The sequence below is a fragment of the Rousettus aegyptiacus genome, unplaced genomic scaffold, assembly GCF_014176215.1.
Source record: "Rousettus aegyptiacus isolate mRouAeg1 unplaced genomic scaffold, mRouAeg1.p scaffold_m13_p_6, whole genome shotgun sequence".
Taxonomy (NCBI): domain Eukaryota; kingdom Metazoa; phylum Chordata; class Mammalia; order Chiroptera; family Pteropodidae; genus Rousettus; species Rousettus aegyptiacus.
In genome coordinates this window covers 48,405,704-48,427,817 of record NW_023416309.1, presented here as the reverse complement: position 1 = coordinate 48,427,817, position 22,114 = coordinate 48,405,704, and the positions used below count along the sequence as shown (strand labels likewise).

Here is a 22,114-nt window from a genome sequence, read left to right as displayed (position 1 = left end):
AGTCCTAATCAGCTCTAGAATGAAAGGTGAAATCTTTTGTTGTTTATTGACAACTAGGTAAAATATTAATGTGGCTGAAGTATACACACATTTTTGACAGTGCTGCACATGCCTCGTTAGGCCTCATTCTGTTGGCGCAGTGCAATGAAATTTTTATTCTTCTTTTGCAGGGCGCCCCGTCGTTTTGACAGGAACGGGAGAGAGTAAGGTAGGAAGATGCGGAAAATCTAAGTACTTCCTATGTGGTTCTTATCAGAAGTCATGGGTATTTTAAACATGATGCAAAAAAAAAAAAAAAATAAAGTAAATAAAGGTAAATAAAGTTTGTGCTGTCTCCACTAATCTGTGTGTTTTTAGGAAAGTCCTTTGAAACACTGTTTAGGCCCTGAATTGGCATTTCCCGACACGCAAACCAGCTGGGACGTACCAAAATAATTTCGAAACACTCTTGGTCCATCTGTAAACTGACAACTGGCTTAGACGAACAGCTTTCACGTTTTCTGATCTGCCTGGAGTCACCATGATTTGTACTGGGTTAGAAGAACCACCCTTCTTAAAGGAATGACTAAGATGTCCTCACTTAAAGTCATCAACGGTTTCTGTGACTTCAAGCAAAACGACATACAACAAAACCAGTGACCCAGAGAGCTTTGACAGAGGTCCAGAATCACAGTGGACACGTGACTCAGAAATGCCATCCTGATGTAATTTCTCCTGCCTCTGCTTTTACGAATGTGAAAGTATCAAAAGTTGGTAACAATTACATGATTTAATAAAAATCAAGCAAGCCCTTTTAGGACTAAAAAACAAAACAAAATAACTCAGAGAGAGAATATGAATGAATATGAGAATAAAAGAAAACCGAAAGAATCTCTATCCCCTAAACCCTAAAGAAATGGAAAGCAAACCCGTGGGGGGCACTTGGGCCCCCAAGTTACACCCCGTTCCTTCCACTGCTGGAAGACCTCTGAGGAAACTTAAGAATATGTGTTCTTGGAAGCCCCTGGTGAAGGGGTGGGCGAAGTGGCAGCTTTTACTGTGAATTTCAAAGGCTTGACGTTCCTCAAATATATATGTTCCATTCCTGCTCAATGAGAATATATGTACTGATATGAGAGATGGATGGACGGACGGACGGACGGACGGATGGTTGGATGGATGGATGGATAGGGGAGAGAAAGGAGGGGTAGAAGAAGCGGGGGAGAGAGGGAGGGATCGAGATAAAAAACCCTGTGTGTGTGAGTGTATGTGTGAATGTGTGTACACCAAAAACCACAGGGAGATAACACAGTCTCAGTGCACCATGGGGTGGGAGAAATTTTCCAGTGCAGCCATGAAGAACGAACACTTTCAAGTTCACATACCTATACACATACTCGTGCAGCGGGAAAATGTATAGCAGAGAAAGAGTGTGTGTGTTGTGTGTGTGTATGGGGGGTAGGGGGGAGCTACATGCATACCTTCCTTAAGAAATTCCTTTCTGCAGACAACTGTTATACGAAATGCAATAAACACCCTAAAAATTCTAAGCAGCTCATTATATACCCCCGTCTGCTTTTATGGCTCCAAGCCAGAATATAATGATGAACCTTAACTTGTTAAGGACAACTAATTTTTGTTTCTGGCTGTCTCAGGGGCTTCTCTCTTACTCACTCTCACTTTACTTCACTGTTGACACGTTTCTGTTAACTGGATGTCATCTGCCGGCCTTGATTTTATGCACAAGCAGTAGGATGCATTTTCCTGTGCAACAATCTGGCTTTGAGTTGCATTAGGTTTGTCATTATTCTCTCATTTTCCTCCTTGCACTTGTAACATTTCATCTCTTCCTGCCTTATTTTTTGTGAGCCACGGTGCACCCACATTATGGTTTATACATGATCTCTCTCCCTTTGAAGCCGGCAGATTTCAGAGCCTGCTCTCGTCAGGAGAAGAGCCTTGCGCCAATTTAGCAGGCTGAGGGCCCGGAGCTCCAACATCTCAATCTAAAGGGGGTCACAGGGTGGCACAAGTGAGTGTCAGCAAGAGCTGTTTAATTGCCAATCTAGGCTTCTCCATGGTGTTTAAAGTATAATGACCCATCACTTAATTCTGAGAAGTCCTGGCCCCACTGCTGAATAGAATGAATATCAAAGGGTGTTCTGGAACAGGGCAAGCTGCCTACATTTCCTGTAACTGCCATAAGTATAATAGACCTATACTTCTGTCGTCCCATTACCACAATAATGTATTTAATTTGCTGTATATGCTTTTTAACTAGCTACCTTTCATAAGGCCTACCTGGGGAATCGCCGCCTCCCCCCGCTGCACCTGGAGCCCCTAACCTTTCCACCCACCCTTCCCTTCCTTTCCTCCACCCCTCTCTGCTCACCTATAAACCATCCACTAACCTCCTAATGATAATTCAATCAATAAGCTTAACCCCAATCCCTATCCTGTGATTACTTCACCGCTTTTAACCTCTGGAATGCACCAAATAAACAAACATGAAAAGCAATCAGGTGCATTATATAAATGCTAGGATGGAGGGAGGATGAGCTATGGATTCTAAGCTTCTCAGAAGCAGCTCTCCTCCTGGGAGACTCCCCATTTGTTCTCATGCTTGGTGAAGTTGCAGTGACGTTATTTAATGAATACATCCTTCCTCTTCTCAATGGAGAACACACATCACTCTCCTGCCTAACCGAAGCTGGTGTGGATTTGGGAACTGAGATGACCTATCACCTGTGGGAAATGGATCTTGATACCTGAAGGATAGCCATGGCATAATTATAGGTGTTAGATATGTTATAGTTCTTTTTCATGAATGTTATTCTTTACTCCCCCTCCCCCGCCCCCGCTCCCCAAATCACTGTTTTGTAAGCAGAAAAAGAAGCATCTTGGCCTGTCTTTCCAACCCTTCCTCTGGTCTTTGGTTCCCATGGTGGCTACAGAGATTGAGGGGTCAGCATCCTTGCCATGTAATGCATGCTAATTGAATCATGTGCCATCATCAAAATGGATTAGTTGTTGCAGTCCATCAGGAAAGTCTAAACCTCCACCGATTTAATTAACTTGACTGAAAATCAGATGAACAGAAAATAAAACTATCATTAGGAGCAATTAGTGACTACTTAAACATACCGCTGCCAACCAGTTTGTAAATAAACTAGCAGTCACTGAAAAATTAGCCAGAATTAATTAGAGGGAGGAAAAGGAGAGCATGGGGATTAGAAAGACCTAGGTACACACATGCAAGTGTAGGTGTGCATGCTGTATATGTGCTTCTATGCTTAAAAACATATGCGCATGATTTTTTTTTAACTTTCAGAGTTTCATAGTTGCATAGGCCAGTGTGGTAGGTTAGCCACCATTTGAAATGCGGTCAGTCCAAACTGAGATGTGTTATAAGTATGAAATGCACATCGAATTTCAACAACTAAGTGTAAGAAGGAATGTAAAAATCCTGTTCACAGTTGCTTAATGGGGACAGCATGTCAGAAGGATCATATTTTGACTCTACTGGGTTGAATAAATATTAAAAACAATCTCACCATTTTTTTTAACCTTTTGTTTAATCTGGCTGCTAGAAAACGTAAAATTCCATGTGTGATTCACCTGATATTTCTACTGAACGATGACACTTTAGAGGGGTGTCATTTCTTACCGACACTGAGGAGTCTGAGCTTTGGAAAGACCCATCACCTTTCCTCAAACTCTTCTTTGTATGATGATAAAACCGCTTCCACCCTTCCCTTCCTTATCCAGTACAGGGCAACAGAGAAACAACGCTGTAATAAGCTCTGAATGTTCCGACTACTTCTTCCTGCCTTCTTGAACTCTCACAAAAGATACCGTTCAATTGACTGACTCAACAATTTGACCCTGAAATTTCATCATCACCTACCTGGGAAGTTCAGGATAATTTTTCAGCATTTTCTTAGAAAGAAAGTGTAATGCTCTATGGGTCTTATACCATTCGATTCACATGGTATCAGCAGCCCTGGATGTGGATGGCCTGGTAGCAACATAGAGAACTTTCCGGAAGTTGACCATGGCCTTGGTGGAAGGCCCTGTGCTTGGAACTCACCTGGACATTGAAGCGTTGACCGTGAGTGCTGTGGGGTAGGGGTGACGGAATCCTCCTGTCGTGATTGGGTACACCGGCTGACCTTGCCTACAAAGAGGGGTACAGAGTGAGAGAGCGCAAACAGGGATGGGGGTTGGGAAAAGAGAAAGAAAAAGGAGAAGTTCACTCTGCACAGTAAGCTTTATTCTCATTTGATCAGAACAAAAATCTTGGGAATTGTACAGGAAGGATCAAAGGGAAGAAACACAGAACAATTTGAATGCCATAAATCTGATAGGAATGGCTAATTAAATTTTATAACCTCTGCTTATGTCAATAGAGACCCTCTCCCCAAGCTGAAACTAGGTGTTTTGTTGTAATAATTAAAGGCGAAGTCTCGCTTGCTTTAATGGAGCCATCACACTAATTGAGGGCTACACATCCAAAGGAAAACAATAATGAATGTAAATTTATACCAAAATAAAGTACAGTGAATCAAAGGACTTCAGTTGCGCTTTGGGCCTCTTTCGGTATTTAGATCTCGGTGAGAAAACATTAAATTAACAGAGCTTAATTTGTAGCCTTTTGTCAAATTAACAAGTGTTGACAAGAGTTACCGGGGGGGAGAGTCCCCAAGAAGAATTGTGGGTAACCAATAGACAATCACACCTCATTACAATAATTAAAAAATACAGCAACATGCAAAATAGCATCCTCATGAAAGACACACAACTTTTTTTGACAGAGGGTAGTCTGAGTCTTTTTAAGTAGCCTTCAAACATTTCCCCATCAGCTGAATGGGCAAATGATGACTGAGAACAATTTGAGGAAATGGGACTCGAGCTCGTGTAGACAGTCCATGTCTACCTTCCCAAACAAAATTTAGGGGAACAAAATCGGAAACTATACTCAGAGTTGGTATTTAGTATACCTACTACGTAACACAGTTGTTTCTAAAAACAAACAAATAAAAACAGAGTAGAATCTGTTAAACTGGAGAAATAAGGGTAGAATGAGGGGTGGGAAACCACTCCAAAATTATATCTTCCTTAAGGTTATGAAAGGCTGTCTTTCCAAGACCCAAGCTTGAATGTTTTACCAAGATTTATTCCTGTTGAGATTCAACAAATTGTCCTGTAGAGATCATATATAAACACGTAGAAAAATATACACAAAAAACACACAATCACAAAACATATTACACACATGCAAGCGTACACACATACATGGCATGATTAGGTATTACAGGCCTTTCTACACACTTTTTTAAGTTATCTAGGGAAGGTTAATGGGTGGTAATGTAAAAGCCAAGACATGGTGATTGGAAGGCAAATTATAAAAGACAGTTGGGTGATCTGGGCGCTGCTGGGAGCTAGAGTCCAGCTGCCCCATCCCCACCCCATAAATAGGTCAAGCATTTAATATGTAGAATCTCAGAGAGATGCTGGTTGAACAACATGGAGCTTCTCAACAGACAAAACTTTCCACTGCTGGGAGTCACAACTGTAATGAGGTGGTAGGGTTGTTAAAGAATAACTCCCACTCCCATGCCTGGATTACCACGCTAGGTTGTGCCCGTGGTCACTCCATTACCGCCTCGATCCAGCGACAGCACTCATGTCTGGGCAGCCACCAGCAGAAGAGCTATAATCAGTTTCATTGGACAGAAGCCCTCAGCGCCTTCTGCGATTCCCAGAGTATCTTAAGGGTACCTCCCTTCACAGAGAGAAACTTAGAGCCTTTGGGGACCATGGGTTCAGAACGCTAAGTGTCACTGTTCTTTCTCCTACATAATCCATTCAATGGCTACTGGCTTGCCCACTCTCCCACAGGGCATCTCAGCAAGACCCTTCCCCTACAGACTCCCACCGCCCTCTCTTACCAGCCTGTCTTCTAAAACATACACACACATGCGCAGAATAAATAATAAGCATGCCCATGTAAGAAACGAAAAGGAAATTAAAAAAATGGAACTCCTTACTGTGGTACTAACCATCCTAGCGGATGGGGGATCTGTCCCACGGTGCCGGGCGACAGCGGGTAGTACGGAGATATGTCTGGAGGGTGTGGAGGCCGTGGGATTCCTGAGCAAAGAAGCGCATTTTAGGTGCAAAGGAGAGAGAGAGAAACTGTCGAGAGATGGGAGTAGGGAAAGGATGGAAGCAGGCATCTCTCCTGTAATCTTAGCATGAGGTTCTTTTCGCAATTATGGTTTATCTCATTCTAGATGGATCGATACACTGGGGAAACACAGACAAATTCACAAAATACCAACTGGAGTATTTCTGCCTCATGTGATTGGTGTGGTTATTTGAATTAAAAAAAAAAAACAAAACAAAACCGGGCTTGGCACACAGTAGGTGATCAAGTGACAATTCCCTTTGCCCTCACAACCTGTCTCTTCGGTCTCTTTAATGACATACTCTAACTCTCATAAAAACGAGTTTACTCTGATTTCTGATGTACTTTTGGAGTTATGGCTTTTGGAAAGGTTACCCTTGCCTTCTTCAGAATTCTCCACCTCAGCCTAGAAGATGAACTGTAAGAGAAACTCACCGAATGACATGGCATCTTAGCCAAGGGAGAATCTGAACTGAAGTGACAGGAGATGTTGGAGACCTGGCAAACTCAGTTCTAGAAACTAATTCTCTAAAGGACAGTCACCAGCATGAGTTAACCCCACCTGCTGACTGGGTACTGCTGTGTCATTGGGGGTGGTTCAGGGCCTTCAAGAGACACACAGGAATGAATCCCGAAAGCCCTTGCCACAGGAGCATTCATTCATTCATTCATTCATTCCATGGGAACACATCCAGCAATCAATTCTTAGAAAGGAAGAGCTTTGGGACCAATTCTGATGCCGAGGAGCTGACCTACACAGCTCATGTGGGAAGCCAAAGGAACAATACCACAGAATTAAAACAGTATTGAAGGGCATGAGCTATGTGTTCGTGGATGAAAACTATTTCTTTTTTTTTTTTTTTTAATTCATTCAGGAAGCTTTTAATCTGTAAATTAAGTCTCCCTGGGTGACATTTTCGTGTAGACATTGCTTTCTCTCTATTACAAAAACCAAACAGATTTAGCTGGGCTTGGACCCTACACCACGCCATTCGCACACTTGAAAGAATGTTCATGGAGGAAAAGTAAACAGTCCGCAGACGTTAATCATATGTTTTACGATAACCATTTAAAAGCTATTCCCTGTACTACCATTATTTAAATGAGACGCTGATGCTGCCATTCACTCGAGCAGCCTGGGGCCGGCTGGCAGGCTTCTCCGCCATCCGAGCGCCAGGCTCGGCTCCCCCCGCCATGAGCACAAAGGGGGCTCAGAGGCTGGTAAAAACCAGCTAATGTGTGGCTTCATTCAGGGGCAGCAAAAGCCGCCTGAACAGGCAGTCTACCTCAGCCCAACGCCAAACAATTCCCTCTGACAAAGTGACATGGAATAGCCATTTTTAAATCCATCCTTCTAATTAACTGGCCCGGAAGAGAAACTCCAGCCAGTGCACCACCCAGCCTGTAAGATGCCCCAGCCCCAGCTGTTCTCCCAAGACCACCTGACCTTGAACTGCAGCTGTCTGCCTGTTTTAAACCTTGTCGTAGGCTCTCTGTCCCCTCTGGGGAGAAAGCAGTCGATGAGCGCACAGGATGGAAAGGAGGGGACAAGGCTAAAGGAAAACACAGCAACTTCTGCTTGAGATCCTACTGGTCATCATATGATACAAAAGAAACCCCAGGGGTTTGGGTTTCGCATCTGTATAATGGGCTTGATCATACCCAGGATACTGTAGTGGGGAGAAGAACTCAAGTAAATCAGCCCCGAGAATGTGGAACCCGGTGACGTGGTCTCTTGAGGCTGTGCCAGTAAGTCCTCACCAAGTGACTGGAGTCCGCCAGTCATCAGTGGAACCAGCCCTTCAGGGAGCCATGGCGTTAGGGGTCTTGTGCTCCTAAGGAGCTGAGAAGAGCCCAGAAGATGTGTCTAAAACGACTACCACCTCCGAGTCTGCAGCTCTCGAAACCATGAGCTACTCCTGAGAAACACTGAGTGATTCACAGCCAGGTTCCCAAGACAGCCTCCCTCCTAGGGGTACCTGGAGCCCTAGAGAACTTTAGCGCTACGAATGGACTTCCTCCGAGGAGAGAGGAAACCAGGCCCTTGCCAGGCTCCGGGCTCCCCGGAGGGCTTCCGTTTCTACTACAGGGGCCCCTTCACCACCGCCCCCGGCCAAGCCCACACTCCCACCCCTCCCCCAGCAGGCCCTCCGGTGGCCCCGGGACAAGCGCGTTCTCTTGGCACCCGGGCACGCGGCCTACCTGTTTTGGGGTCTACGTCAGCTGGTAAGTGTGGAGGTGGGTTTCCCGGGGTGAAGTGTTCATTGCTGTACGTGATGAGAGGCGTGAGAGGGTGGACATGGTGAGGGTGCTGCACAACCGGCACTTTGTTCGACTGCGGGAAGGAAAGCGACAGAGAAAGACACCGTCAAGCCAGGTCCCCGGCCGCACGGGACCTGTGGTCCCCTGACCACGCCCTCCCTCCTGGACTTTGTCAAGATGCACTCAATTCCGCCGGCCACCCTGGCCCCCATCCACGTAGCAAAGAGAACAGATAGCTGTGGGACAGCGTTCTGGGGAGGCACGCTGCAGCTTCTACCTCCCACCAAGCCTGGCTTTTAAAATACCTTCTCCACCGCCACCCCAGCACAGAGCCCACAGTTTGCACTTTTCCCATCAACAGGTAAATCGGAAGTGGGGACCTTACTCTCCCAGGCCTACTGTGCTCCTGCATGAGGGGTGGATCTCCTACCCCGTTGCTCTACGAGGAGGCGGGGATGGCACTAGGAAAACCATCAGTCACAAGAAACCCGGCAGGGCCCAAATCTCACCCACCCAGCCTCCTCAGCCACCACCCCAGGCTCCTGCCCCTCAGAACCAGCCGGCATGTCAATCCTTTACAGAGACCGTGGATGAAAAGCCCACTCCTGGCCTGGCTGGGAGTGTGAACTTTACCAGAAAGCTCTCAAGCAAGCACCTGCATATTTTATGCAGATTACAGCAGCCTGATTCATTAGGAAGTCATCAGGGAACTCTGGCAAATTAACTGGATGATGATGAATTGGGCTAATAAATGTGTGTGTGTGTGTGTGTGTGTGTGTGTGTGTGTGTGTGTGTGTGTGTGTTTCAGAAATGGGCAGTCCTAGAAAACGAAGTACAGACATTTTTGTGTTTGGGAAGGGTGGATAGGTGAAGAGAAGCAGGGAAGAAAAGAAAAAAGCATTTTTAAGATTTTTCTAGTTGCCATGACCAGACCCTCCCAAATTATTCTCCTCTGCCTCCCCGACCACGCTCTCAGCGCACCCCACCCCCCTTTCGCTCTGCTATGCTATAACTTAGCCCAGCAAGATCACAAAGAAAAAATTAAGCTGAAACAAGCGAACTACTGGGCCATTTACTGAGAGTAATCCAATTGCAAAAAACCCTATTCCCAATAGAGGATTTTCACTAAAATCCTACAACAGGGACATTTAACCAGATTAGGTACCAGGGAAGATAAAGAGGCTAGTATTAGATGATGAATGGATTAGAGTCAAGTTTCATTTCAGAACGTGTCTTCATTTCCTTTTATTACTTTTAGGAAGGCACAACTTGCATTAACATCAAGGAAAAGGAATCGCATTAGAAGAAAGGAAGTGAGGTTCCAGCGCTGCCCACTAGCGCCTCTTGAGTTCAGGGACCACCAAGCAGTTGGTTATCTTCTTTTTTTTTTTTTTTTTTAAATAGGTGAGAAAGGAGTATAACATGGAAAGAGTATTTCTTACCACAGTTACTCTTTAAAATGTACTTCTAACTTTTTCATGAGTTTATTCTGAAAAGAAAAATATGGCCTTCTTGGATTGCTCCAGAAGAAAAAGTACAAGAGAAAGAAGTCAACACTTTTAACAGCCTGGTCTAATGATACCTAAACGACTGGATATTTTTAGAGAAAAAGGACGGCGAGTTGCTCATAGGCTTGTAGGGTGAGCTATCATTTTGCAGTCAGAACACTAGGGTTAAAATCACCAAAGCAGAGGGAGCTTGGAACCCAGTATCGCATCCTTAGCAGAGGCTATGAAGGGCTGGGCAGGCCGAGGCCAGCAGAGGGAAGGGTTACTGCCCAGAGGCTAGTGCCAGCCTCTCACGGACGGGCACTGAGGAGTCTTTTAGGAGAACAATTCTGATTATGACAGCTTGAAAAGTAACCAACAAATAAGCTCCCACTGTGTGCTAGGGTGAAGAAGGGAAAGAGAAAGGGCGAGGGAGGGAGAGAAAGGGACGGGAAGAGTCAGATGGACTGGAGGAAAGGAAGGTGACTGTTGCCGCCTTCTAGAAGTCTTCTATTTGACTGGAAAGAAACATACCCACTAAAATGAAAGCATTTAAAGGAAACGGTCACGGACAGTTTAAAGTAAGTGCAGAAAACCGGTGGGTTCAGCGGGAAGTGTGGATAGCCCAGAGGAGGGAAGACTGTCACCCAGAGGTTGCAAGGTTACCAGGAATTGGGACTGCCACATGCAATGGAAGGAAGCAAGCGTACAATCCACAATGAGAGCGAAAAGGCTGAGCGCGGGCAGTAAAATTTGCAGTTCTCAACCCTGGCTGAATCAAGCCTCTCTCAGGATGCTCATCACAAGTGCAGATCCCCAATCCTAGGAAAGCTCTCGGGGGGGGGGGGGGCTGTTTCAGCACATGTGGGGGCTCAGGGCCTAGGCATTAGGGTCTGCCAACTGAGGGTCATAGGTGGTGCTCTTCTGTTCAGCCATTACCCCTTGACCAGAGAGCCACGCAGGCACAGACAAGCACAAAGGTTACAAGAGACTTGAGTCCTAGTCCTTCAGAGACTCTGCAGAAAGGGATTAACACGAACCCTGGCACGAGGTAAGCACGGGAACGGCGGTTTAGGGAGGAACTGCCCAATGGCACGGTTTCGTCTGCAGCACAGAAGTGCAGATCCCACGGCTGCGTTCTAAGGAAGACTAACAGGAAATGATGGGGAAAACGTCTTTCTCAACTTGTCCGGCAAAGGACGAAGACCATGTTTGGGCGTCAGTGGAGTTTACTGGGTGTATGCGGAATTCAAATGAATTCTCCCTGTCTCTTCATTACGTGTAAGAAGGTGACTCCAACCAAAGCTGGGCACCTGTCCTGGCTGCTGCCATCCTCCCGCTGCTCTTGCGCCCCTCAGCCCAGCCGATTAGTCTTTTCCTGTTTGGTCAACACTCCAAAGCATGAGGGTAGAGTGAAGGGCATGCGAAGTTTTAACTTCTGCCTAGCTTCAGAAGGGAAAATGGACATGGCTCTCTTTTCTAATCATGATTTCATACCAGGCAGATCCCCATGGAACAATACAACCGCACGTCTCCAAAGCTGGCTGTCTGGTTCCCAAGCAAAGCAGGAGGAATGCAGTGGTATCTGCAGAAACCAGGGTCCAACTGCTGCTCCGTTTGACCTGCCTGCACCTGCACTGCTTTGACAACAGGGAGGCGTTCTTCTGGAAATGCCCACATGTCTCCAGGCTCAGACCCCCAGTCCCTTCTTCCTATGTCACATGATGCCCATTGCTGAGGCCATGTATGCACCTTCCTTGGTGCTACTGTAGCTAAGTTCCTTAAGGACATGGGCTGTGTCTTCTAGAACTCGTGTCCCCTGTCATGCCCAGCGTGTGGAAGTGGTGAGCACAATCTCATAAACTGCATCAAACCTCCACTGCAAGCATTACAGGAAGAGAAGGCTAGAGCCGATCTCACGGACTCGTTTCAGTAAATGGCAGTGCTATGTAAATGGAGTCCACACAGAGTCACAGAACAGAGCTGGGTGGGGCCTTCAGAAACCATTTAGTCTAGCGCTCTGTTCTCACAGTGCCTTAAAGATGGTTTGAGAGTCCACCGCATGTACACGGTGACCATGAGTGGATCTGTGATTCAAGAAAGGCCGAGTTTTAAACTCGACTTCACCGATCTAACTGTGCAACTTCTCTCGGGCCTCCGTTTCAGCCTCTGGGTCTACCTCTATAGGATTGTTGTGAAAATTAAGAGATCAGGATTACAAAGTGCTTAACGCAGTGCCCAATACATAGCTGCACATGCAACGCAGAGGAAGTTTTTGAGAAATACTGTCAGTGAACACTAATGATGAGCATGCGATGAAGATGAGACTCGCTTTCCCTCCTGTCTCTTCTCATCAAATTCACAGGGGAGAAAATGCAGCCCGCAGACTTCAATCCTTATTGCAAAGCTAAGGGGCAGGAACGTATGGATGTTTTTATGGGCACTCTTCCTCAGACATGCCCTTCTTAAAAACATGATAGTCAACTCGTAAATATATTTCATTATCTCCTTGGAAAAGATCACTTTATTATGCTAATAAACAAAGAGTTGAACATTAAATAAAAATAGTCCGGAATGATCAAGGTCCAGAATCAGGGTGATGGCCCTAAAGGAGGAGCTGATATAAATGAAAGGCAAAACCACGCACACAGGAAATGCCCCTTCGACTTCCCTCCCTTCTCTTCTAAGAGCTCCCACTTCTTTAAACAGGCCTTTCAGGAGTAGATTCCACACTGGGCCACCCTAAGAAAATTCAGGTGTGAGAAGCAGCTTTCCTGGGGGAGGGGTACAGACAACCTGCTACAAATAAATGATCCAGAAAGTCTAAATTAAAGCAGAAGTCTGTACTGGGAGTGCTGGCGTCATCTCCTACCCCGTTATCCTTTCGCAAACGGAGTCCAATGTTCAAGGTAAACAACTGCAACGTAAAACCAGGTCCTTCTAGGGAACTGCTTTATCTAAATATTACGTACGGCTTCAAAACTACCTGGGGTGCAAAATCCTTACCTCCAGGGACAGCTAAGTAACGTTCAAGGTTGTGCTGGTGGCTGTCAGGGGCAGCTGTATGGAGAGCCCGATTTCCTGATATTTCACCCTTTAAGAATACAATGAACACCAGGAATCCCTGAGCCACGGAAACAGCGAACCTTCACGAAGTTTTCCACACAGACTCAGGGAGTTACGTCGCAGCTGCCCAGATACACCCACACCGGCAGCACCTGAAACTCGCCCATGGAGCCACCTCGAACCCCTGTCTAGGTGATCTGAGGGGAGGACAGGGGGCAGGAGCAGCGACCAACTGCCATTCCTGACGCTCCCCAGTCAACACCGGCACATCTCACCGCTGCCACCGTTCAGTGGGCTCTGTACCTGCCGCTGTGTTGGGTGTGACACGCTCTTATCTACTAAGTCTTCTCAACAAACCTGCGAAGTGGTAGCCATGTGTTAGCGGTTCCACACAGCAGGTGAAGAAATCCGTCCTGAGTCACGGGCCTGGGGAAGGTGGTATTTCCAGGCCTTGTACCCTGACCTGCCAGACTCCACACCCCTACTGCAACTGCAGAAAGCTCTGGGATGCGGTTCGTTGTCTTGCTGATGGAGTGAGCTGCACCTCATGAGCTCGGCCTGTGCCAACCTTCCCAACTGGATACAGATGCTTCCGGACTCACAAAGGGAACTGTCCCCAATCTCCCATGTACCAGTCTCTGGAACCTAGACCAGTTTCAGTAAACAATGTCCCCTATACACCCAAAACACCCCAAATTAGGAGTGGCTCCAGGCTCCCTGCCTCAGCCAAGGCATCCCCACCATAGGGCACCAAGTATTTTTACAAGGGGTTTTTACAGCATGGGCTGACTATGGGAGGTAATAAGATGTTTCTGCTTCTCCAATACAGGCTCAAGCAGTATCAGGGCCCAGCAGGAGTCCAGTGACAGAGACACATCATGTGTGGTCCGTTCCAGCTGACCAGAACTCAAAAAGAAGTCAGCTGAAAACCCGAAGTAAAGCGAAGTAGATAAAGCTATTTAAAAGGAACCAAAATCCTCATCAAACTTTAAAATCATCAGGGCTTTTACGCTTTCTGTCTGGAGAAATGGCTCTAACCCCAAACTAAGCCTTCCCCAGTTCTGTTCATTAAGCTCTATGGGTTTTGAGTACTGAATAGTTAAATTATAAAGAAAGGGTCCTTTAACAGCCCTCAAAGAGCACAAAGCCTTTCCACCCAAAGTTTCCATCCAACTACAGTGGGGTGGAATGGGGGTGTGCGTGTGGCTGACCTCTGACCTCTCAAGAACCCTTAAGCATAGTGTCCTGCAACTTGGCCGTGCCACCCTCGTCGCCGAGCGCCCCACACCCGCCTGAACACGGCTCATGATTTGGAACCTGGCAAGTGGAAGATTGATTCAGGCATTTCTAGATCCCCCTGCTAGCCCTCCTCTAACCCCAACCCCTCAACCTTCTGTAACTGTGGGGAACCCAAAGGGAATGAAAGCCTGCCATTCACCTCGCAACCTATTAATCAACAGACGTTGAAAACAAATAGAGCCATTGCTAGCCCTGGCCTCTCCGCCGGCCCTCCTCTTCAATACTCCCCTATTGCTCTCCCTTTCTGCAAAAGAAAAATGGGGCCAGAAAGTGCCTTTACGAGCCCAGCACAATAAAACAAAAGCAGCACAGAGGAGCATTTGTCAGCCTTCTCCCCTCCCCAGGGTGGATGGAGGTCTTCGGTGGTCTTAGGTTTCCAGCCCTCCCAGCGTCTGAAACCAGCATCGGGAAGGGACACTTCCCTCCCCGTTTACAGAAAAAATGGGCTTATAGCTCATCTCCAACGCGTTTTTCCAGATGCCACTTACTGTGGCTGCACCGAGGCCAATGGCAACCAGCAACACGTTAGCAGATGCTGCACGTCACTGGAGCCATGGCGTGCTGGCAAGGGGGAGGGGCTGGGGGTGAACAAGGGGCTGTTTCTTACTCATCGACAAGCCCTTGGTGACTCGAGCAGCCCTATTTTTTTCAGACTATGTGCCAAAGGGGGTTGGAACAGTCAGCGAAGCTAAGCCTCCTGTCCCAACAACGCATCACCCCAACAATCGGCCACCACTTGAGCTCCTCCAACCACCTCAAAGAGACACAGGCCAACCTGGGTCCAGGCCTGCACACACGGTCCCACCCCCACTTATCAGGTGAACACCGTGCTGTGGCATCCTGCAGGCTTCCTACATACACAGAGGGAAGGGTGGCAGCTGGACTTCCACCTAGGCCAAATGAGTTTCTTCAATCATGTCACCCTAGGTCCCTCACAGCTCCGAGAAGCCCAGCCAGTGAGGACCCATGGAGGGCAGTGCCCAGGCTCGGCTCGTGGCTGCACGCTGCTCCTTCCTAAGGCCTTGCGCCCAGCTCATGGCGCATCGTCCCCCTGGACAAGGCTTCGACTGATACCATAGCACTGCCTGCTGAAAATAATAAATAAAAAAGAGAAGGCTTCACAGGGTTTGAGTCTTGTTTGGAGAAATGAGGCGGTTGAAGGAAAGTCTGCCTGTGAGACGCAGGAAAGAACAGGCAGCCACCCCCGCAACCTCACCACATAGCTGAAGTCCCCCGCCCGGGCTACTGCGGGACCATGGAGCCAGCCGCACGGCTGCACAAGTTCCGGCGTCTGCAGCCGTGGAAGCCCGACACTCTGGGTGCTGCTTGTCTGTTTTGTAAACTATCAGCGGCCGACTCCCCACCCCAACTCCTCCAATCACATCCATTTAGACAGCAAGAAGAGGAAGAGAGAAGTTTCTCCCTGTCATCTACAAAATACTGCCGACTCACAGTTTCTCGCGTACTCACGCAGGCATTAAAATTCTTGCAAGAAAATGATTGAACAGGGCGGGAAGGGAGAGAAAAAATGTGCAGTCGATTTTCATTCAGATTCTCACATACGCATGAATATACATAGAACTAATTCAAACCATCCTAAGCCCTTGCCCCTACCCCCCACACACTTTTTTTTTTTTTTGCTCTTCTATAATATAACAACCCAACTGGTAACAAACCAAACAAGACTGTCAAGCATTAAGGGTTTAGGGGGCCAAATTCAGCTCTTCTTAATGACCTTTTCTTAATCCCCCAAAAGGAGGCAGGGAGGGGTGGGGGCGGGGCTGGAGGTGTCGGGTGGGGGAGTGGGCACACGAAGGGGGACATTTGAACCTGGAAAATAAAGATGTGCTCCAGCTGCTTGGCTTTGTGAAGCCGCGGCCGAGGCCCAGGCCAGCAAAGCTGTGCTTTCACAGGCTCTTCAACAATTACTTCCAGTTAAGTTCATTAAACATAATTTATTTCCACTCATTCTCATTTATTTTCCAATAAAAAGAAAGCATCCTATTGTGCTCTCGCCGCTCTCTGCAACTACCCTACAAAGCACTTGCAAGCTGAAGTCGTGGGCCGCCCGGTCTGGGCTCCGTCTCACCCCTGACCAGTGAGTTCCCAAGGTTTTCTTCCTGCCGGCCTCCCTCTAGGAGCATGCCCCAGCATCCTGGAGGGCAGTGGGGGGCGTGACAGCGCCACGGGGTTCTCTGACTGTCCTAACCCTTTATCAGGTCTCAGAGATGAAGAACCGGCCACTTCACCCCTAAGAAATTTCCCAGGGATCTGTAATCTCCGCCTTCCCGCAAGATATTTCTCTACTACTTGGAAATTAAAAGACTGGCATTAACATAATCGATCTTGTTAAGTATTTGAGTGTGCAGAGAATGTTTGGAAATTGGGTAAGAGGGTATGGCTGTTTCTAGGAGAGATTTACAAAACAGTGCCAGAAATAAAACTAACCTAATCCAAATGAAGAAATCCAAAAGCTCAAACTGAAAACAATTTTTTAAAAATAATGATTTCCAGCCCACCCCCAACTCCACCCCCAAACACAACCACCCCAAATCTACGTAATTCTAAATATAATGGAAAGGAAATCACCAATTTTGATTTAAAGTAAATTGTAAGTATATAATGATTATTATATCCTGGGGATTTCGAGAAAGAAGTCGGGAGCAAAATCCGATACTACTTTTCTAATTTCTTTACAATGAACGGCTGTCTAAAAATGTCTAGTTTTTCTTCTACGCCCTGTGCCTAACTTTCAAATCTAAAGCGTATTTGAAATTCATGCCTGCTACATGGAGTCTGATAAAAGCTCAAGAAACAGCCATTTCTTGAGAAAACAAGTAAATTCTCCCTTAGAAAGAACAGGTAAACTAAAAGGAGATATGACCAATCTTCATGTGGTCCAAAAGGCACAAACGCCCAAACTCTGGATTCTGCAGGAATTCAGCGAAGGCAGACCGCAAGGAAGACAATGCAAGGGCGGAACTGCATTGTTCTGCTCTATGTTGCCCTGCTGGTGCCCTAAGTGTGGGCATCCTTCCACTGACCTCTACGGCCTCAATAAGGGATACGTGTGAAAAGGACACAGAGCTGCAGTGGGGTAAGGACACAACACTCACTGCTGCTCCCTCCGACTCCAAACTGACTGGGAAGTTTAAGGTAACCAGGGAGTGACCCAGGCAAAGCTCAATTTTTTTTTTTTTTTGTAATGCTCAAATGTGTGTAGAAGTATGTAATCTGAAGGGCATGTCAGGATTTCATCACATTCCAAAATACTGCAGAAGGAAAGAATTCCGTTACATAGCTCAGCCGGGGCCCCCACCAACCCCAAACCGCAAAGGGGAGGTTTTCATAAGAATATAAGGTTGCAGGCTCTGCTGCTTCCAGAAAATGCCGATGCGGCAGCCTGTTGTGACAATACAAAGATCAAAATATCTGTATCACTGGAGTCGGGGATTCACCCTTGCAAAGCAACTCCCTTCCTATAAGACATCAAGAAGGAAGATTTAACCGTCACCGAAGCAGCACCCAAGCAATTTGAGTAAATGAAGATCTGGAACCTCAAAAACAGGAGACTGTGCTGGGTGAGAAATGCGCAGGAACACAGCTCACGCGTCGGCAATGCCTGCCTGCAGCCTCTTCTCCACGATTCTGGACTGTTTCCACAGTCGTACACTGGACTAGAAAGCTGCACACAACCAGAAAGAAAAACCAAGACGTGCTCTCTACCACTCCGTGTTTTTACGGGACATATAGGATTTACCAAGATGGTGAAAACACAAGGACTCTATTTCTAGTCTGTAGTATATCTCATTCCTTCTTCCCTAAAATATCGGATCTAAGAGCTGATCGACCAATGCACATGTTTCTGTGTTTGGCCATTCGACAACAAAAAAATCAGAAAATGAATAATAAAGATAATTAAGGGATCGGATCACCTGCCAAATTCGAGAGAATATCCTCAGAGCTTATGGCAAAAGCTTCGACCCAATAGTTCAACAGAGTGCAATGTATCCTAAACTCAAAATTGGTATTGAAAAGGCCTTCTTCCTAATCATTAACAGCACAGTGGGCTGTCAGCAGCCTCTCGCTCAGGTTTCCAAAACACATTTTATATTAAGTTTAGAAAATACAAACACCACAAGGAAGAAGACTAGCCCTGAAAGGCTGGGGATTGAAAATAAATACAAGTAAAGACTGAGCAACCGAAAGTTAGCATTAAATATGAAACCAGAACACACGGTTTAGACAAGGGCTGCTACTGTGGAAGCCTTACTGCTCGAAAATGTTTCGAGTTTCAAAAAAGTACACTCCTCTATGAGGCAATGTCATTTCTCCTTCTCTTCCTTCCAATGGAGCCCACCCTGATGGGTGAAAGAAAAAAACATTTATTTGTCAGAAGGAACCCCAAACCCCGCCACCCCTTGCCAGATCCCAGCTTACGCGCACTTGGGGAGCCGCCGGCTCTGCGATGCTATATAACTGTTTAGGGTTGGGATGAAAGTCAAGCTTTCTCTCCACCCCATCTTTTTTTTAACCCTTTCTCCCCCTCCCCAAAAAACTGCTATGAAAAATACATCGTGAAAGGGCACAGCTTGAGTCAACCACTTATTCTCATTTTGTTTTTTTTTTCTTTCCCACCATCTGAATTAAAAAAAAAAAAAAAAGCACAGAGGTTTAATGGTCAAGACCATTAGCAAGGACATGAAGGAACACAACACACACACACACACACACACACACACACACACACACACACACACACCCCACTACTCACCCAGCAATTCAAATTGAGGTGCCAACCGCCCAACTGCTGGAAGAGAGAGAACCCGGAGGCCACTGTGCCTCCCTTCCCACTCAAATCTTCCATTCCCACTAAAATTGCATCTCTAGGGTACATAATAGCTTTGGTTTTCTTGCTCTCTACCTCAAAAAAAAAAACTTTCCTTGTACCTTCAAGATGGGACCGGGCCCGCTTTTTTTTCCTCCTCCCTTACTGCTTTTCTCACTTTTCTTTTTCCTCCCAGCCTCCCCTCCCTTTATTCCTTTCTCTTAAAGAGCTGAAAAAAAGCATCTTGAGAGATGGAGTTGGCTCCCAATTTCTGCCTTGGTATTCTCCAAATGCTCACCGTTCTCACTCATGTTGCCTAAAATTACTTGGTTAATGCTTCCCCTTCCACATGCACCTCTCAAAAACCAAAACGAACAAAATAAATAAAAACAAAAAGAAACCTAATAATCTAGTTCAACCGGCTGCAGATTAATTTTTAATTGTTTTTAATTTTAAAACTCCTTCTGGTTTCTAACCTTTACCGCTGCAAAATCCGTGAAGGAGGAAGGGGGAAGGCCCATCTCCCCCAGCCAGCTAAGCAAAGTCCCCCTCCCTCACCCGTTACCTTGGGTAGCAGGGAAAGAGCTACCGCTAAGAGTAGCTAAGAAATTACGGTCAGCCATGAGGGAAAATGATCAACCAGATGTAGTAGGCAGGCACTTTATCTGCAAGATTGTCAAATCCCTCAAAACAAATTTCTTTTAGGGAGAGGGCTGTGATAGGAGAGGGGGAGGGAGGAGAAAAGTATATTTTCTTGTCACAGTGACACGGGAGTGACACTCGGTAGGGCCTTGCCTGCCATACGCGCACACCCTCTCTTCCTTCCAGAGGGAGAGACTGTGCCTGAGAGAGTCTCAACTGACCTCTCTGCAAGCAGAGGGACAGGAGCTCCCTGCGTTCACCGGCATTCCAGTAGTCGGACTGCTAACTCGCTGTTTGCTGAGTTTTGTGAGCTTTCCTGAGAGAGAGAGCGAGAGAGAGAGGCGGCAAGGGGCACAAAGGCTATTCTCTGAACCCAATGAACCCGACTTACTTTTCCTGGGGCTCTCTTAGGATCCAGGGCCGGGTACACATATGTGGGTTTAACTTAATTGCAGTTGAGACTCAAGACATCACAGCCTGAAATAGTCCAATTTTACGTGACAGGGCGGTGGGGGGTGGGGGTAGGAGGAGGGGGAGTGTGGGAGGGTGGCTGATCCAGGAAGGGATAAAGACAGAAGAAAGTTGCAGAGGACAAAACTCTGCCCAGACCACCTTTCCTGTCCTTTCCCCTTACCTACCCGAGTGTTAAAAAGCAAACACACAACTCCGATTTGCATGGAGAGTAGAGAACACCCCTGCTGCCGCAAGGCATCCTGGGTTTGTCTTGCTTGAAGCAAGACCAGTGGCAAAGGTTTGTTTTTTTTTTCTGGAAGCGAGGCACCTAACATAGAGGAGATAGTTTTAATTTACCAACTCGACTGCCCAGCCGTTTATCTCCAAACCCAGCACAGGGCTGTTGTCGTGATACTGGTCTTTAAGCAATCTGTTAATACGCTGGCCAAGTTAATAACACCCCCCCCCCCAAAAAAAAAAAAAAACAAAACGAAACGAAACAGAAAAAGGGGCCTGAAAGGGCTTAAAGATACCAAAAAGTGAGAATTCTTAATTTTCTTCTTCTTAAAAATACTTCTCCGTGGCCCCTCTTGCTGGACTTGCGCGGCCATCCCGTGTAAGTGTCAGGCAGCAATCTTTAAGGCCCTTCATACCAAAACAAAACCCTGCCATTTCCCTTTACATGGCGGTAACAAAGGCGACGAGCCTCTAGTTTGACAAGTAAAAAGCCCCAACCACACAGCCCCCTAATTGCCTTCCCTCCCTCCATTCACGGGGACCACCACACTCCGCCAGCTGCCTTTGTCACACGTGCAATTTCTTAAGTAAACCGCAAGTTCCCTCCCCACTGATGGACAGCTCCCAATCATTCAGCAACAATAACTTATAAAGTGCGGCCAACAGGATGGGCAACTTTGGCTTGAATTTATTTTCGGTTTTCTCAAAAGACAAGGCGAATGAAAACAGCAAGGTGAGCCAACACATTCCAGACAGACCGCCTCCTCCTCCTCCTCCTCAACCAGAACAGGGAAATCTCCTGAATTTCTTCAAACTAACTCCTCCTAAGAAACTGCTTTAGGATATCTGCTGTCCGATTGCTGTTCCCAGTTCCCAGCTGGACCCCAGAGCATCTCAATTGGTCAGAAGTATACCCACACTGAGCACATTTCCATAAAAAATGAGGCGATCAGATGCTGCAAAGTTCTGTGGGATTTTGTAAATAATAATAATAAAAAAAACTTAAGAGAGAGAGAGAGAGAGATTCTTTTCCTTTTAGCATGAAATTACAATCATGTGCACTAGAAATAAAGACGATGGAGGACTGTGAGTTAAGATCCCACTGTCCTCATCCACATCATCAGAAAAGTTTTGTTTCGTGGTTTTTTTTTTTTTTTTAAATAGAGAAGTTTGAGATGAGAGGAGGGGAAAATGGGTCTTGGATAAATAAATACATATGAAAAGGAGAAAAATGCAAACCCTTTAGGAAAATATTTGGGGATCGACAGGGAGGAGGGGAAACAGGAGGGTGGAGCATTTGTGACTTTAACTTGGTGAGGGAAAAGAAACAAAACCTTCTCCCCGAATACTTCCGAGTTCAACAATAATAACAAAGCAGGTTTCTATAGTCACAGGCTAAAAGTTCGCAAATTAAAAAGTAACATCATTTTATTTTCGTTCATTTTTTTTTAAAGACTTAAAAAAAAAAAGACCTATTCCATCAGGCACCTTATCAGTCAAAGGACATCAATCTTAAAAGTTACTGCAAAGTGACAGCAAAGCTTGCGAAGGCTGAGCCCAGGAGCATGCAATGGCATTGGACAAGCGGGGACGCGACAGGGCAGGCGCGGGGACGCAGCGGGCCGGCCACCGCGCTCCGCCGCCCGCCGGCGAGGGGCCGCTTACCATCTA

At 46.5% G+C, this 22,114-nt stretch overlaps 1 protein-coding gene across 35 annotated transcripts in view; it reads right to left on the bottom strand.

The window, feature by feature from the left end:
• TCF7L2 (transcription factor 7 like 2) overlaps positions 1 to 22,114 on the bottom strand; it is a 187,437-nt gene that overhangs the window by 16,472 nt on the left and 148,851 nt on the right. For 26 of the 35 annotated variants that reach the window (XM_016146308.2, XM_016146303.2, XM_016146309.2 and 23 more), the window contains 3 exons: positions 8,372 to 8,504; positions 6,030 to 6,132; positions 4,070 to 4,156 (listed from right to left, as the gene is read on the bottom strand). In XM_016146308.2, the coding sequence (XP_016001794.2) occupies positions 4,070 to 4,156; positions 6,030 to 6,132; positions 8,372 to 8,504 (323 nt within the window). Of the gene's footprint in view, positions 1 to 4,069; positions 4,157 to 6,029; positions 6,133 to 8,371; positions 8,505 to 22,108 lie in introns of all 35 variants that reach the window. The other 9 variants (XM_016146304.2, XM_016146306.2, XM_016146330.2 and 6 more) reach the window with 2 other exon arrangements.